The sequence below is a fragment of the Mya arenaria genome, chromosome 4, assembly GCF_026914265.1.
Source record: "Mya arenaria isolate MELC-2E11 chromosome 4, ASM2691426v1".
Taxonomy (NCBI): domain Eukaryota; kingdom Metazoa; phylum Mollusca; class Bivalvia; order Myida; family Myidae; genus Mya; species Mya arenaria.
The window spans coordinates 29152496-29172304 of NC_069125.1; the positions used below are offsets into that span (position 1 = coordinate 29152496).

The window sequence follows — 19809 nt, forward strand, 5'->3', positions numbered from 1 at the left end:
CTTTCTTGGTTGTTTAAGGTGTAGTCACACTCTAGCGTATGATAGAAACGTATGTATTGCGTGCGAAAATTTTAGAAACAATACTTATACGCACAGTTTTCCATAGTTTAAACCCGAACTATCGACGACAGTCCTTTAGAAACGTATTAAATAGCGTGTGAACAGCGTTTGTATAACATATAACCGACGTACAGGTAGCGCATGAGAAACGTTTGCGTACGTGTGTTAGCGTATATCAACTTAGGTCACCGTCAGTGTAGCGTTTATCACCGTGTGGGTAGCGTATGCAAGCGTATGAGTAACATATGCATAATGTATGTGAGCTTATGAGTAACGTTTACATAACGTATGTGAGCTTATGAGTAACGTTTGAGCTGAGACGTACTGTATGTGCTGAGATGCAGAAAGACCCGGAGGAGCCTAACTCTGTCCATTCATCGTCAAGAAAAATACCTCAGAATCCAGACAATGACATCCTCGAGTCCTTGCAGAAGAGAGTTGCTGAGTCTGGCAGCATCCTTAAGATCGGAAGTTCCACTTTTTGAGGAATTTGACAGATATGCCACTCTGGAGTAGTGTGGCAGTTCATCACCTCAGGCAAATACTCAACGATTATAGCTTGGCCTTTGGCCTCTCTAACAACGACTGACATGGTGTTATGCGGGACCCTCCATCCATACTGCATGTTTGCATAAGTGCTTCCAGAGGCAAGATGACGCAAAGTCAATGCAAGCTTCAGACCGGGCTTTAGGGAAGGCCTGTACCTAGTATGATGTTTGGACCCACCCTCTGTAGCAGCTCATCATACATCTCAGGGGGCATACGCAAGAAGTTTTGAACGATCTCTGGTCCTCATTTCTGAGTTCAACCATGAGCTGGTCATACAGGCCAAACTGTCGTCCAATCCATGGTCTCAACCAGATTTGGCGTCTTATTCCCCTCCCCCTTCTTCCTTGTCTTCTATATCGTATATCGTTGAGCATAACAAATTGTTAAATTTATAAGTTCGTAATGGTGTTGGAGAAGAGCTACCTCCATAGTCTCTCTGTCGATCTACATTTGACGAAGATGAGGAAGTGGAGCCCTATATATATTTACAGCTCAACTGACCACTTTCATGCCATCGTATGAGAAGCGTACTTGACATATGAATAACGTACCTTAAGCGTCACTCTAGCGTATCAAGCTTATGTCTAGCGTATGATGATGAGCATATGCGTAACGTATATGCTATACGCTCGCATACGCTGATTTTTTTTCAACATGTTAAAAAAAAAATGGCCTCTGCGTATAAGAACGCACACTGACGTATGTCAGCATGCTTGGAACGTTAACAACTAATGCCTTACATACCCCTAACGTATATCAGCGTATGCGAGCGTATAAGCATGTTTTTATCGTACGCACACATACGTTAATGCCATACGCTATAGTGTGACTGCACCATAACATCCGTTATGACCCGTGGTGACCCATGTGGGAACCCCGTTGAAGTCACATGATTCCTCACCCTGATTTGAAAGCATTGCCACTGGAAGTGTAATGCTGTAAATTCACCAGTGCTATCAGCGCTTTGATTATTTGCACGAAAACTTCTTTGTATATGTACCGTCACTACTTAGTTCATCATGTACTTCTTATTGACGTTCGCTTCATGTCTCATGAAGGAAATAATTTAGATTTTGAAACGATATATTACATTCCGACCACGACCCACCTGTCTTCATCATATGCATTGTCCTGGTTTTTCTCATAAGCTAACATTTGTTCTACAGTAAACACAAACTGGTCACAATGTTAAAGGAAAATGATAAGTTACAAACAACAAGCTTCTACAAATTAGATATTTTAATACAATATAATTGTATATATTATACATTTATTACAAAGTATATCGTACATTGCAACGTAGCAATCTAAGAAAATTATTACAAGTAGTGACGCTGACAAAAAAAGTCAAAATCGAACCAGCAATTACACAAAACATACATCTTTAATAAATGTAGAAGTATTAAAAGCCACTGCATTTGGATGCTAGTAGATCAAGAAAGACAACTCGAATAGGGTATAGAAGATACTGCCGTGTTATCTCCTTCAAACTTATAATTATCGTTTAATATGAGGTCGCGTTTATATGGCGATATTTTCTTCGGGGGCAATTTTGCTTCATCTCTAGAGGTGGGGTAAATTTGCCTCAGTCGGTATTTCATGTCATAATATAAATGCACACCCTGATTGGTTTCCAAAATTGTTTTTCGATTTTTGGCAGTGGTTTCTAGTAAATATACGACGAAATTCCAACAAATAGACTGTAAGACAGAAACTTGTTATACAGTCGGACCCCGATGGCTCGAACTTCCTGGGACCGGCGTAAATACCTCGAGCCTCGAAAATTTTGAGCCAAGCGGGATGCTTATAATAAGTATAAACTATAAATATATCAGTCCTTTAAATCCAGTTCGAGCCAAACGAGGAAATTCCATCCAAGCAAGTTCGAGCCAACGGCGTTTGACTGTAAATAGTTAAATACTTAATTCTTAAAACTTTTGTTGAAATTCCTGCCCGGACAACATTCTTTAGACCATTCTAAATTTAATGCATCAACTGTTGCTTTTGATTGTACTTCCAGACGAGCTCTTTCGTTTTATTTCTCTCGTTTTGTACAGTCGAAAAAAGTTCGAGATAACGAACATTCGACACATCCGAAATACATAAGAAAATAGTATCAAACCCTACACTATTCATGTCTCATGTTTACATACGCAATTGAACGATCTTGCTATTTAAAGCAATGAATAATTTGTGTTTTTTACTGGGTCCTTCTCTGATTGTATTTGTTCGAAAGAAAGAAACAAAAGTATCAGCTCAGGTGCTTTTGGAACTGTCATTTGTGTATTTGCTAGGTATTTGTTCTTATCATCGTCAAATTGAGCGAGTAACAACACCTTTTTACAATGTAAACGTCCGATTCAACAACAGTAAAACTGCGATCGCTCGAGGACGCTGGGGCCCGAGCTAAAACCTCGAGTGATCCGAAGTATCGAACGACTCAAGTTTCCAGTTTAATCCGCTATGCGTTATTAGATGTCTTACAATGTATTTTCAAAGTTTGGTGTCGTCATACAGACGCGTAGGAAGCATATTGACATTGGGGCCGCGGGTGGGGTGCCCTCCCGTCGAGATTTTTTTTTTCAATTTTAAGCATTGAAAGACTTGATTTCAAGTAAGTTCAGCACCGATAATGTAATGCGTTGTGGAAATCGCTCATATGTTCAAAGGCTGTCGTATACTAAATGTGAAAATGTAATGTTCTATTCATTAGCTATTTGGTCTCCCTTGAAGTTGTTCGTACAAATATCAAAATGGATCGTTAACCTTTCAATATGCAATAAGTTAAAAGTTACAGCACTCCATTCACCATTATGCATTGAACTTTTGAAGTTATGGGTTTTAAAGGCATATTTGATTACCATTTATTTAGATTTTCCTTATAGTTAAAACATGAACAGGCGGATTTTTTTCTAAAAGTCTTACAATAATTGAATGTGCAAATGGAGAAATTTTATACAACTTAAATACATCTCCTGCAGAGTATTATTACAACATTCATATTTGTATCGTATGCCAATAATAATAGCTTGATCAATATGATTGATGCATTTTCCCAAAACAAACTATTGACTTTTTATTAAAATCATTCATGTATTCAAGTGCCATATAAACGCGTTCGGGGTGGTGTTAATTTACCCCATGGGCAAAACTTTATCATATAAACGGGTATAAGTAGAGACACTGAGCCTCTCGAGGGACGACACATTGAAACCAAAGCCAGGTGAGGCGCACGGAGTCCCGTCGGCGGTCATTTAACCGGAACTGACCTCACTTTCTTTTCTACTCTCGGTTGCAAAACGCTTTTACAGCCATTTCATCGTTGTTACTCGTTAACCGGAACTGGTCTCTCTTTCTTCTCTTCTTTCGGTTGTATAACGCTTTTAATGCCCGCAAACCATCGCTGCTACACATTCACCTTTTACGTGCTTAGTTATTCTCTTTGGCTTTGAACCTCGTTCGAAAACGAGGGTAAAAACTTTCTGCCCCACTTTGGCTGCTAAAGTCCTCTCTGAACGGCACGAGGGATGCGGTGGAGCCAAGCCACAATGCAGTCAACAGGAGCGCGCAGACTTTAAAAACTTCTTCCCCCCCCCTACCCCCCCCCTAACTCCCCCCCCCGCATTTCCTACATGCAATAAAGCAAGGAAGATAACACCTGAGTTAGAAATAAATTTAAATTCGCGAAGTTATTCAGATAATCAGAGTCTTGAATCAGATTTTTTAATACTGAAATAAAACTAGCGTATTCCCTCACCCCTGCAAAAACGATTACTTTTTTTGTCAATATTTTTAACCAGAGATAAATATCAGTAAATCTTTGCTTTTCTTCAAAATAAGATCTTCAGAGTGAAAATGCAATAATGCATGTTAAGAGACGGTGCAAGTTTTTAATTAAAACGGTTATGTGTGATATTAAGTTCAATGCATTCCAGACATTGGATTGGGCTTATGAAAAGATGATATTTCCGCTACAATCAATCATTAAACTCCGACAGAGCAAAGATAAAAACGAGTTCGCCGTCCATTGTCCACAAAAATGTTCAGCCTTATTTGAACCACATCTATTTCAATAAAAGCAATAATTTCTTCCACGATCTCTATAAAATCTTCACTCATGCCATTTCTATTCAGTCGTTTATATATAAATAGCAATGTTTTGTTAATTCAGACAATATAAAAGTCTGGAACGGATCGATTTCTATTTAAAATACCCTCAATTTATTAATGCATTAAATATCACTATCATTTTATTAAATTTCTAATGAATAAAATTAACGCCATTATATTCAAGAGGTCTAAAGTCTATCTTCTTTCAGTGTTAATGTTATTCCACTTTTCATTACATATTACAAAAATATCCAAATTAACATTTAAACACAGCGCGCATTGTTATTTTTTATCACGAAAAGATATATCTTGACGCCTATATGTTATGACAAAAAATATCGTTTAAAACGTAACAAATGTTAATATGCTATTAACTTTCAAGCTAAAATAGGTTTTGGAACAATAATACGATAAAAACTACAGGGACAAGCCTGGGCTGGTATTCAATACTGACCTTCATTGGATCTAAGAACGATGTAGCTAATCGGATTACTTCTTATTAATGACTGAGCAATATAGTGAATGAAGTCAATGGTGTATGATCTAAGAACGATGTAGCTAATCGGAATACTTCTTATTAATAATTGACAAATAGAGTGAATGAAGTCAATGATGCATGACCCTCAGATTAACTTAACATGATTATTGAATATAACCACGTAGCTAATCGGATTGCTAATCGGATAATAGAATTAATGAGGTAAATGATGTATGACCCTAAGATTAGCTTAAATTGTATATTGAATACCACCACAGGTAGTCAACAAACCATAAAGCTTTAAATCGGTACTGTGCAAACGTTGAATGTGTTTTACTGATAAGCCAGCTCATATTGTTTTAATATGATTTAAGGACTCCTGCAACCAATCGTATAGAGCGGTTAGTTCGGTATTGTGCAAACTGATATGATTTATTACTGATAAGTCTAATCAAATTGATGTAAATATGTTTTAAGTGTCCTACAACCAATTGTTAAACTGGGTAGTTCGATACTGTGTAAACAAATATGATTTTTTTACTGATAAGCCTGATCATATAGTTTCTTACGGTTTAAAGTGTCCTGTGCAGCCAATTGTATGAACTTGTTAGTTCGGTACAGTGCCGCGAAACGAATATGATTTATTACTGATAAGCCACTTCGTATTGTTTCATATGACCTGGTATAAGTGCCATATAGCCAATTGTATTAACTGGATAGTTTTTTTGGTTTACTTAAAGGTAGCCAAAACGATTATTGATTAGTCAATAACTAACAAGGTTTAATACAAATGGCTGCCAATATATTCTCTTTTTTTGCAAAAGAAAACCTTCATTTAAGCGGCTCAGATTTTATTTTCTGGATTTTTTCCATTTTAGCTTCCAGGAAAATACATTTTTTTGCCACTATCATGTTCGTCTGTTTTCGTGTAATGCCTTAGACATGACCTGTCTGTTGTTTTCCCCAAAAACATTATAAAAATTACAGTCGAAACCCGTTGGCTCGATATCTCAGGGAGCGGCCAAAATACTTCGAGACTCGCGAATATCGAGTCAAGCGAAAATGCTTATATATATATACAGTAAAAATCGACCCTTTTTACATCAAGTTCGAGTCAACGAGGACATCGACCCAACGGATTTCGACTGTACGTTGATTAATATATTGATTTTCGATTATTTGTAAGCGATTTTACAAAACGAGAAGGTTCATTATTGAACCTTTCAGAAAGAAAACACATTAACTTACGGCACAAATAAGAAATATAATTAAGGCGGAAATCCATCGTGCCCCACTGCAGCAAAGGAAATAAATAAATCGCATGCAGATTGAAAACTAATAATGGCAGTAACATGCCACATTTCATTGCAATCTATTGAGCATGGCTGGAAAAAAATGGAGAAAAATATCCTCGCATTGGGAGCAGTCATAATTATAATAATGAATTATCGAACGGGAGCGCTTATTAAACATTTCGATACAGATAATATCGGGCACTGATGAAACGGTTTATAATGGAGAAAATACCGCCCCGTATAAATAACTCAAAGTCGGATATTGTTTAATATTTGGACATTTAAAACGTGTAAACAAGCATTTGTAGATTTATTTGAATTTTGAACAGTGCCTCTTGTTCCGCAGATAAGACAAAGCATATTTGAACACCTGAACACTTTTAATAATCAATGTTCAAGATATGTTTTATTTTATGGAGATTTATTTAAGCATCTTCCTTGTGCCATCGACCTGAAGAAAATATCAAACAGTGTTACAGTTAAAAAACTACTTGTTTTATATAGTTTACCTTTAAAGATGTTCGCACACGGATCATTATCTATACTGAGCCGCTGTTTTTGTATTTTATCGCTATGGATGATCTAGATGGAGAATGGAATTGAAACTTGAAGCCGGTAATGGGAATTGATTAGAAATATAGTTATCACGATTTCATGGATTTTGACAATTAATGGATTGGTTAAAGGCATCATACTGGGTCAGTGCATGTTATTGATACGGTGTTTGAAACGGCACAAACAAAACGGGGGGAAAAGAGTCAATATTATTGCTGGTCAATTTTACAATTGATACGTCTTGAGCAGCATGGACGGTTGACACATATATACGCGTTTGTGTATGACGACTGAATAATTTATCAAATATTATATCACAAAATGTGAGTGCCGGTATTGGACTGCAGTGTTTACAAAAAGGACTACCATGTTTAAGATGCAGTGTGTGTATAAAGGACTTACATATTTTATAATAGTATAAATGGCCACTTATACAGTGAATAAGCATTTGAAAAATTAAAAAAAAATCAAATGCTGGCAAATTGTCAGATTTTTATTGGAAGACTAGTGTAATTTTTGTTCAAAAAAAAAATACACTGTAAAATGACACATACGTTCAGTTTCAATATTTCTTGTGTGCATTAAAAAAAAATAGGTAGACAGGAAAAATATTCAAATATTGACTATTAAAGTAATGAACACATAATGGAGGACTTTCCATGGTTTATAAAGGCACGAGGCAAGATTTACCTATCCACGTACGTTCGCAAGTCTTCACCAGACGACAAATACAGACACGACCGAGTAAGTGTTTTGCCCTGTTGAGGTATAGCTATTCAGTAATCAATTATGTTTGTTCAAATATGTATGCACAAGCATATAAAAAAATATGGAGTTTCTGTATTTACTCATTTTCAATGCCTATAATGTATTTTCTTATTGTTTAAGTTTTATGTTGATCATACACTTCTTATGTATATGGACTACGTTTTGTGTGCCACGTCATCATGTCATGTGTACACGTCCTGCTACTATCGATTGTGGTCGATACTATCTTTATTCACAAAAAGAACACGTTGTTTTGTGTTCTATGTCAACTAGTCAAGTGTACACGTTATGCTACTCGCGACACTACGTTTTGTGTACATCGCCATCCAGTCATGTATACACGTTCAGTAACTCTCAAGCGACACTACGTTTTGTGTACATCGTCATCTAGGCATGTGTACACGTTCTGTTACTCTCACGTGACACTACGTTTTGTGTACTTCGTCATCTAGTCATATGTACACGTTCAGTAACTCTCAATCGACACTACATTTGTGTACATCCTCATTTAGTCATAAGTACACGTTCTGTAACTCTCAAGTGACACTATGTTTTGTGTACATCGTCATCTAGTCATATGTTCACGTTCTGTAACTCTCAAGCGACACTACGTTTTGTGTACATCGTCATCTAGTCATAAGAACACGTTCTGTAACTCTCAAGCGACACTACGTTTTGTGTACATCGTCATCTAGTCATAAGAACACGTTCTGTAACTCTCAAGCGACACTACGTTTTGTGTACATCGTCATCTAGTCATCTGTTCACGTTCTGTAACTCTCAAGTGACACTATGTTTTGTGTACATCGTCATCTAGTCATATGTTTACGTTCTGTAACTCTCAAGTGACACAACGTTTTGTGTACATCGTCATCTTCTGTTACCCTCGAGTGAGTTCGATACTACCTTTATATACAAAATAACACTACGTTTTGTGCGCTACGTCAACTTGTTATGTGTACACGTTCTGTTACTCTCGAGTGTGGTCAATACTACCTGTTTCACAAAAACAGCACACGTTCGTGTTTAAGTTGAACCCTCAGTGGTGTTGTAGACTTTATATTTTAACAAATATGGTTCCTTTTCGCGTTTGAGTTGAGCCCTTAATCAGAGGAATACACGTACAGAGAGTCTGTGTAGGTTTAAGGGAGGTTTTTGAGTCTGCATCAAGCGCAGAAAAAACACAGCATGTTTATCAGTTTGGTCGGCATGTTTGGTTGCAGATTCAAAAGTCTTACTTAAATCTACATCCCCAGCCCAACCCCCTGCTACTTACAAGTTACGTTATTATGTTAAACCACTTTGTGTTAAAGATAATATTTGCTCCCATTCTTATAAAAGCAACAACAGTGTTAGTTGAGTTATAGATAAAATGTTTTTACAAACACTACACTTGCTTGTGTTCAAGTCGAAACCTTAAGTTGTATTTGAAACAACATACGTATATAAACAAAAACTAAGTCCAACCCTCAACTGTGTTTGATGCGACTTGCATTCACAAAACTTAGTCGAGCCCTCCATTGTATTTGATACAGCTTGTATTTACAAAACTTCGTCGAACCCTCAATTATGTTTGATGCGATTTTTGTTCACAATACTTAATTGAACCCTCGACTGTGTTTGATGCGACTTGTATTCACATAGCTCAGTCGGCTCCTCAATTGTGCTTGATGCTAATTGTGTTCACAAAACTTCATCTAGCGCTCAACTGTGTTTGATGCTACTTGTATTCACAAAACTTCATCAAGCGCTCTGAGTGAACTGTGTTTGATGCTACTTGTATTCACAAAACTTCATCAAGCGCTCTGAGTGAACTGTGTTTGATGCGACTTGTATTCACAAAAATGAAAGTGAACCCTCAATTGTACTTGATGCTACTTGTATTTACAAAACTTTGTCGAACCCTCAATTGTGTTTAATACTTCTTGTATTCACAAAACCGAAAGTGAACCCTCGGCCATTTTATATATGAAATCACAAAACATACATTGAATCCTCAATGGTGGTTGCCACTTAAATTTACAAAAACAACACACGTTTGTGTCAGGTAGAATCTTTTGGCGACTATAAACTAATTGTATGATTTTCATCCCCGCCCGTCCCCTCTTTATTCATTTACCCCTTAAATGTATTGGCTCAAAAATAAATAAGGCTGAGCTAGGGTCTTTATTTGCGCATCGGTCCGGTTCTGTCCGGAAACGGCGCTTTCTCATACCTACGGTGTCTATGTATAACATTCACATTCTAAAAAGGAGAATTATCACGATCGCGTTTGTGGTTCACCGTTAAAAGCACATGAATATGGTCCCTGAAGCATACCATTATAAGTATGTTAGATGATTTCAATCAGAAGAACTAATTGCTCCATTTACATAAGTGATTTCAACGATATCAATTGAGTTAATTCCAGGAGCTTTAAAAGAAAGCTGGTCGGTTTTGTTTATGCACCAGTCAATTGTAACCACGGCCCACCCTGGAGGTGTAACGGAGATAGCGGGGAAAATAGACCGTGTTTTTACCTTCCATGTGGCTCCGCAGTGCCGAGCGAATGCGATGGTTTTGTTTTCGCGCCAAAAATAGCGGGGAATGGGCTGTAGCTTTGTGCCGGGAAATATCCGTTCTTTTTACGGGATCTGTCCGCGTTCCAGCCAAGCTTTTCCATGTGTTTAACGAGATCTCTTTAAAAAAAGTCATCCTGATTCTCACTGAATTTGAAAGATGTCAGTTTCAAATTACAAGATGTCCCCGGGTGCGTGGGAATTTGCGGGGATTTTACAAGCAGTTTGTTCCTGCAATGCAGGGTTTTTACCTGGGACTGGCCGGAAAGTTAAGGTCCCCGCTATTCCCCGGACCTGGGCCGTTCTTACATTTGACTGGTGCATTACGAGCTATGAACTTCATTTTTGTGCTATGGGTTAATTCGATGAACTCTTACATACGTTTTCGCGTTTTGAGTATTCTTTATACGAAACTTGTCCATTCTCATTGCAAGAATCAAGCTAAATATTAGTGGTTGTTAAGTTTAAGGGAATTTCAAATATATTATCAACCCGTCTAAAACAATGGACACGACCTGGCGCCAATGACGGTAGATGATGATAAAACTCCATCTTGACTTCTTGTAATCGGTTAAAAAGGGCCCTTCAGTCAATGACAATTGGGTGATACACTAGCATTATCGAGCAAGTGATGATAAAGTTACATGCATATATACAAAAGGGAAACACCCTTAATCTCACAGGGTCCGGGTATTGGTGATTTCTGAGATCTTGGTTTTGACACGAGTTTAATGTACGATAGTATTTTTGCTGAATCATTATTTTAAGAAGAAAAAAACACGTACGTAAACAGATTACCACTGAATTGAATGAAAATATGTTCAGGTTAACTAATGATACAAAACATGAACTTTTATTCATTTAAAGTGACACTCTTATTCAAAATCAATACATACACATGTATTATAAACATAAATTTTGAGTGATAAAACCTTAATTACTTACTAAATAATGCATTAATGGACACTATTAATTACTGATAACAAGATTGTATCAGTATATTTAATAGCTGAAAACGCAAAATTATTAAAACATTGGTGAGTGCTTAAAGATTTACTGTGATCAACTACCGTCTCATAAGGTAGAAATACCGTATTTATGCTCATTTCTTTCAAATCAAACTCGGTATCCTTCATAAGAACCATTGTTTTCGACATTTATTCATCCTCTTTAGTATATTAAAACAATTGTGTTATATCATTTTTGGGAGTAAGAGTGCATTTTTTAGATGACTAGTCATAAATTGTACTATTTATAAATTCAATGACATCTTTTAAGTTATTCGTATAGTTTATTCGATACTTCAAACATAGACATTCACAATATCTTAAAATGTATATATAGCATTGTAGCCATGGTTAGAAATGGATGTTAACAGCCCATAAACAAAACACATAATCGAAAAACTACTTTAAAACTTGCACATAACGTGTTTACTTCGATTTCAATTAAATTCCTATTTAACGAAACACGAGTGTGTGAATATTTAAAGCTGGACTCTCACAGGTAGACTGTTTAGACTGTTTTATTGTTTTGTCTCAGAATTAGCTGATTTTGGCATCAATGCCTTCAATTCAGTCTTAGATAATCACAATAGTATCAATTGCTTGGAAAACTACAAAAAAACATTAATTTTTGAACGTTAATATGAGAAAAACTACAGTCCGATCTTTTATTAGCAGTCTTATATCACTTGTTTCAAGACATATAAAGATGCACTTTTACTCCCAAATAAGATTTACCACAATTAATAATATTGTTTAAATATTTCAAAGAGGATGAATAAATGTCGAAAATAATGGTTCTTATGAAGGGTACCAAGTTTAATTTGAAAGAAATGAGCATGACCACGGTATTTCTATATTATGATACTACAGTAGATCACAGTTTATCTTTTAGCATTCGCGCATCATTTAATATATTTTGCGCTTCCTGCTATTAAATACACGGTTACAATCTTGTTATCAGTAATAAATATTTTCCATAAATGCATTGTTTAGTAAGAAGTGGTTCATTGAAAGACAAAAATAAAAACAATTTGTCAAAACAGTAAACCTGTGAGAGTGCAGCTTTTAAAGATGTTTTGCTGAAATCATGGTGCCTTATTCAGAATAATAAATTGTGTATTTTCATCAAGTCAATAACAAGGTACCCTGCTATGCCAATGCGCCTATATTTATTTGTATTAGTAAACACTTAAGTGATGTTAGTAAACACTTAAGTGATGTTATTTGACCTTTTTTGTCCTTTATTGATCTTTGGAGATTTCACATCAAATATTATAATTAGTCTGTTAAATAGGGAATATTGTGCGAATAAATATCTGTCGAGTGTTCAATGTTGACAAATCTTTAAGTCAAGAGTATATTAAGGAGAGTTATTCAGAAACATACCATTTTCAAACAAACCTTTAACTCAATAACACAAATTTGATCTTCAAATTCAAATTTTGTCTGACATGTAGCTTAACTCTTAACTCTCATTAATGCATGACAACAAAGTGTTAATTGTCCCGGGAACAATTAAAAGATGCACTCTTTCTCCAAAATAAGATTTACCACAATAAATACATTTGTTTTAATATCCCAAAAAGGATATATAAATGTCGAAAATAATGGTTCTTATGAAGAATACCGAGTAAAATTTTAAAAAAGGTGCAGAAAACACGGTATTTCTTCCTTATGAGGCTATAGTAGATCACAGTCAATCTTTCAGCACATACCAATCATTTAATATTTGTGCGTTTTCAGCTATTAAATACATGGTTACAATCTTGTTATCAGTAATTATTATTTTCCGTAAATGCATTATTTAGTAAGTATTTAAAGGTTTATTACTCAAAATTTATGATTGTTATACATGTGTATGTATTGATTTTGAATAACAGTGTCACTTCAAGACTTGATTTTAAGGCAAATTAAGAGTTTTAGTACATTTTCAACTCATAAGTGTAGTCAAAGTGTAACACATTCCTTGTTTAAATGTGCTTTTTTCAAAAGACACCTACTATATTTTCATAATTTATTAAAAATGCATAAAGGCCATAGGCCCATGAGCAAATAATACACAATTACCATATTGTGTACATTCAGGCAGATGTTCAGACCAGTACATGTATAAAATGCATGGACAATGAAAGTTCTTATCAAAGTACGGTTCCATGCATATATACTGTCATGGTTTTTAAAGAATTGCATTATTTAGTGTCTTAAGCGCACAAGGTGAACTGGACAACGCTCATTAAAAGTAAGAATTTGTATGCTTTGGTTAAAGGTACTTGCTCATGTTTTTGGACCAATAATAAATTTACCCGGTTATGCATTTGAAAACTCTTTGTATCATTAGTTAACTATATGATATCGAAATTGCAGAAAATTTTTTTTATAGAATACAAAATGTGTTTTGGTGTTTGTGAGACACGAACCCACGCCGGTCAAGTCAAGAGTTCTTTTTAGAAAACCGGGATCTTCTCCATTAGGCCACCAGGGCTTATTTCAAAGTGAAGGATATTATTACTCTTTAACAATACATTGATAACATCACGTGATAATGTCAATAAACATATCACACTACAGCAAGGCCGTAATTAAGTGAATCATTAGCGTTATTAACACTAATGAAAATCGTGGTCTTCAAAGACAATATGTGAGCACATATCAACATTTGCTGAAGGGTTCTAGCATTTGGAATTTATGTTTTAACACTCCTAATGATTTGCCACACTTTATTTCGTCATATAAAAAGTGCAATTTACAAAAAACATGAGCGAGTAACTTTAACGTAGAGAAAGCAGTTTGCACCCAGTCAATATTGATATATACAAGGGGCGTAACTATGCGTATGCCAGAACGCACGGACTGACAAATCAGTATTGGTTCCCCCCAAAAAAACGCTTTTCTGCTAATGTATAAAATAACGAAGGCTAAGGGTATGTATATACATACAAACCTTTATTGGTTAAAATTTGTTTTAACTTCGCTATCTGTTTGAGCTTCGAAATCTTGAAAATGGTTATATTCAAGACTGTTCTTCAAAGTTTTCCCACAGGAGGTGACAACCCTCCAGCTCCAATCACATATAATATACTGAAGTCAAATTACTGCAAGGCAGTCGGGAGTTTATTTCAATAGTTCTCAGGTGATGCATAAACTATTGACAAGTTAAAGGTCTATTCGAAAGACCAAAAGGCATTTGGTTATACAAGTGTATTTTTACAGAATCTCAAGTGTTTTGTCAACATCAGAATTTCCGATCAAAGATGAATTATAACATAAAAAAACTCGTCGTTAAACGTAACATTTTGTTCGTTTCTCTGTATTCAAATAAGTTAAAACAATAGTGGTTTTGTGCATTTTCAAATCTAATGATACGGACGATCTTAACAGCCGACAATGTCGATAAAACACAGACGATCATTTGTGTAGCGAATGTACTTGCTCTCAAATATATTTAATTGACATGAAATTAAACAACGGGGAAAATATAATTATTCATGAAATATTAAGTGCTCTTTCCAAAAATGTTTGTTCAGAAGTAAACACTTATATCATTACACATTCTCAAGCCGAAATTAAATAAATTCTGTACGGTGTAAAATAAAGATTTGGAAATAAGACTTTGTAATAGGCAAGTCCTCAAATAATGACAATGCGCATGTGTTTACATACGGGAAAGAGTTTTATAAGTCTTAGGGATTTTAAGAGACAGGATGCCGCCGACGATTTGAAGGGAAGGTGGCAGATGTCGGCGAAATCGACACCTAGATAGACAATACGCCGCCAAATGTATGAGATGGAAGCATTTCCGGTAAAATAAAGGAGTGCCTCGGAGAAGAGTATAAATATACATTGTCTATCCAATTGGTCAGTTTGAGAAAAGCAAGACTCTGAAATACAAGTTATGTTTGGAGGACAAAGTGAGCCTTTCTGTTTCTGATGGAATTAAGATTTTAAAGGCAATTGCAAAGGAATTATTATAGACGGGGTTTACACCAAAAGGACAAATGGAAGGAGATCAGCAACTGTAAGACAATAAGTAGCACTACCAGTAGTCCAGTAGTGGTTGTTAGCTATTAGTAAGAATTCAAGAGCTGTTTTGTTAACCTGACAACAACTGAAGGTCACCGTGTATTCGCAAGAAGCTTACTGAAGTTAACCTAATTGACAACACGTGTTCACTAGACAGGATAAAGGTGAAAACATTAATAGTTGAAGTCAACGAGTGTTTGCTTAAGAATACGAACAAATCTTATGGAATCAAGCATTTTGAGAACAATTCAAAAGATGTGTGTTTACAACTGAACCGAGATGATTGACCAACTTTTAGATAATTCAAATGTTAACTTCTGTGTGTTTTTTTCATTATCATTTTTCGAATAATCTGGATTCCTTAATTAAAACGCCGATAACGAATGTATTATTCGCGTTTAACCCCTGCACAGCTGGGAGTTACTAAAAGTAAAAACCCATTGTAAGCTCAGATATTATCAATTTAGAAACATTATCAAAGCAATTCAATGGTAAAGTAAATAAATAGAAATATCATAAATAAATTATTACATTTCAAGAAGTGGAAACATTGAAGATAAACTGAATTGAATTTGACCTTTTCCTTATTTTTGAGACTTTGCGTCAAAGGCTGAGATTACAAGAAATCTTCGGAAGATTTAACCGCCTTTGACATTTTCGGAAATACTTCAAACAAATGTACTATTTGAAGAAGAACAATTTGTGGTTTGCGGACACAATAAAAACAAGAGAATTGAGTGCATGATTATACATTTCGGAAGTGAATTGACCTGTGTGTCATGAAAGTGATGTGCTGTCATTCCTGACAATGCAATGGATAATAGAGGAACTGACGATTTAAAGATGAATTGTATTTTTAAAAGGATTTAGCATAGACAATGTCGAGAATGTTGCCCATCTTTAATATAATTGCGGAGAAATGTGTTAAAAAGAAGTTGTAGATTTTCGTTCGAATATATCAATAGAGCGCAAAACAAATCAAGATTCTTATTTAACTTGTTGACCCCAAACAGACCAGAACCATGTTCGAATCTTCATCGACATTTCGGAGGTGTAGCACCTTTACAGCTGGAGAGGCAAGAACTGTTATTCCAAATCGTAGAACGAGGATACCGGTGACGCCAGGGTCACCAATATCAGGTCACCGACCCTCAGGACTGACGGATCAAGAATGGGAAAAATGGCGGAAAATGACATCACCTCCACTTGATGATAACCCAAAATTTAGTGAACCCTTGAAGATAAATCAGGTATAGCTAGCTATATTAACTGGTTCAATGACTTTCCAGAAACATGGGTTTTACTTGTGTACTTTTGCGTTATCTTTCAATTCTCTGAAAGGGCTTGACGGGAAACTTTGTACTTTATTCAGCCGTGCATGTACAGTGTAATGACCTAAATACATGCATGTGCTTGTATATTTACAATGCTTTCTTGACTAAAGGTCTTCCAAAACTTTAACATAAACCCTTGATAAACGAACTTTTGCGTATATGTTCAATATGATTGCGTTTGGGGCGGTTTGTTGAATTGTTGATTCCATCATCGATGTTTTTGTCTTTCGTGGTGTTTGCCTGGTTAGTTGTGTAGGTGAATGGTTGATTACACGCTCGATGCTCGCTTCATGAGTGCTTTTGGCCGGGTTGGTTGTTGTTTAGGTAAATGGTTGATTGAACATTCGATGCTTGCGTCAGGAGTGGTTTTTGCCTGGTTGGTTGTTGTTTAGGTAAATGGTTGATTGAACGTTCGATGCTCGCTTCTGGAGTGGTTTTTGCCTGGTTGGTTGTTGTTTAGGTAAATGGTTGTTTAAACGTTCGATGCTCGCGTCAGGAATGGTTTTTGCCTGGTTAGTTGTTGTTTAGGTAAATGGTTGTTTAAACGTTCCATGTTTGCGTCAGGAATGGTTTTTGCCTGGTTAGTTGTTGTTTAGGTAAATGGTTGTTTAAACGTTCCATGTTTGCGTCAGGAGTGGTTTTTGCCTGGTTGGTTGTTGTTTAGGTAAATGGTTGTTTAAACGTTCGATGCTTGCGTCAGGAGTGGTTTTTGCCTGGTTGGTTGTTGTTTAGGTAAATGGTTGATTGAACGTTTAATGCTTGCGCCAGGAGTGGTTTTTACCTGGTTAGTTGTTGTTTAGGTAAATGGTTGATTGAACGTTCGATGCTTGCGCCAGGAGTGGTTTTTACCTGGTTGGTTGTTGTTTAGGTAAATGGTTGATTGAACGTTCGATGCTTGCGCCAGGAGTGGTTTTTGCCTGGTTGGTTGTTGTTTAGGTAAATGGTTGATTGAACGTTCGATGCTTGCGCCAGGAGTGGTTTTTACCTGGTTGGTTGTTGTTTAGGTAAATGGTTGATTGAACGTTCGCTGCTTGCGTCAGGAGTGGTTTTTGTCTGATAGACTGCTGCTTATGATAATGGTTAATATTGCGCGTTAGAAGCGGACATGGTTTCGTATTTAGAGTGTTTGTCATTGAATTATATTACTGCGGCCATACGAATGCACACACACAATGTCATAGAACAAGAACTTGGTGAAACAATGTTTAAAAGGACAACAACACAATTGTTAAACAATTTCTATCATTCAGCATATTCTTTGTCCTATACTAAGTCGGATCCTGTAAAAACAACAGATGCTACAAACAAAATCCATTAGCGGACCTCGGCGGCTTAGGAGGTTTTGTTATGGACGGAGAAAATCGCATAACAACGACATTGACACCATAGTCAATAAAATCTTCATAATGAAAGACATGAATTTAGACGGGAAAGTAATTGAATTTTGATTAGCAAAGATCATATTATCAATATCGAAAATTACACGGTTTGAAATTCCAAGGGATAAAAGCATAGCCATGTTTTGTAAATGTCCATGAATCTGTTAACTTATGGCTTTTGATGTGTTTTATGAATATTAAGCAGTTAATGTAGGTCTGCCAGGTTGATATAAGTCATAAGTCGCTACTGAAAGCTTTTTATAAAAGAATCTGTTTTGAGTACCATTAACAGTCATTGAATTGTACACTATTTGAATAATTGCTTTAATACGCATAGGGCATAATTATTGAAGAAGAAAAATGATCGTACTGCCTGAATTCATTTTTTTTTCTGTGATTAAAAAATGTTGTGGCAAAACATTTACTTTCTGCTTTTAAACGTTTTTCCTGAAATGCATGATGGATTGTTTTAAGTTAAACATTCAGGCATTGTTCAATTGTTTGCTTACAATAAGGATGTGTAATAAATGGTTTCAGCAATCAAATGTTGGGACATGGAATTTTGTCTAATCAAATAGAATTCACAAATTTATTGCAGCGTGTAAATATTTAATTTTGTATCGTCGATATTGATATTTTGATGGATGAAATTAGCCATATTAAACGGTTAAATGTTTTTGCAAATTTCACTCGAGTACAGTTTCTGACATTATACTTTACAGTGTGAGATTTGATAGTTAATTCCAATAAATAACCTAATTTACTACGATGTGTAAATATAACTTAATAATGTTTTAATGTTTTGTTATCGATAATTTGTATAGTCCAGGGCTGTTTTTTTTTAAATTAGCAGAGCTTACCGAATTTTTCAAAATTCCTTTATAAACTAGAATAAAACGCAATGCCTGATATTAGCCTGTGCGGTGTGAAATCTGATGGTTTAACCAACAAAAAACCTAATTTATTGCGATTGGTAAATATAACTTAATACTGTTTTAATGTTGTGTCATCGACAATTTGAATAATTCAGGGGTGTTTTTTTTTTAAATTAGCAGAGTTACCGTAACTTTCAAATTTCTTTACAAATTAGAATTCTGATATTAACATGTACGGTGTGAGATCTGATGGTTTATTTCAATAAAAAAACTCATTTATTGTGATATGTAAATATAACTTAATACTGTTTTAATGTTTTGTCATCGATAATTTGAATGAACTAGTTTTAAAATTAGCCAACAGATTTCACCGCATTTTTTTAATTCCTTCAAAATTAAGAATAAAACAATGAAGTGACAGATATTTTCATATATCATTAGGTGGTCTTATGATTTATTCCAACAAATAAATTACCCATTGTTTAACCCGGGTATCCGTGGCCGTTGGTAATGTATACAGTATACCGGGTTTATTGATTTGAGGATTATGATTCCATATTTATTGACTGTGATCGCATTGTTGGATGTTTCTAAAGGCGAGCCATCCGGGATATATTTAAATTGGATGTTGATTGGGGAATTATCAACTCGTGCCTGGAATTACAAAAGGGAATAGAATTTCATCTAGTTACCCAGTCGTGATTTCCAATTATTAATATGATGCTGGCTGCGTTGACATAATCTCATATGGATACGGATTTTTTATGGCTCTTAATTTGCATTAAAGGATAGGCCATTATGAATAATGCAGTGCATTTTGC

General features: G+C 35.5%; 1 protein-coding gene across 3 annotated transcripts in view; it reads left to right on the top strand.

The window, feature by feature from the left end:
- LOC128232006 (uncharacterized) overlaps positions 1-19809 on the top strand; it is a 56547-nt gene that overhangs the window by 8318 nt on the left and 28420 nt on the right. Inside the window, exon 1 of one of the 3 annotated variants that reach the window (XM_052945335.1) lies at positions 7684-7791. The exons of the other annotated variants lie outside the window; for them this stretch is intronic. Coding sequence (XP_052801295.1) covers positions 7693-7791 — 99 coding nt within the window. The 5' untranslated portion in view covers positions 7684-7692. Of the gene's footprint in view, positions 1-7683; positions 7792-19809 lie in introns of those variants that run through there. 3 annotated transcript variants of the gene reach the window in all.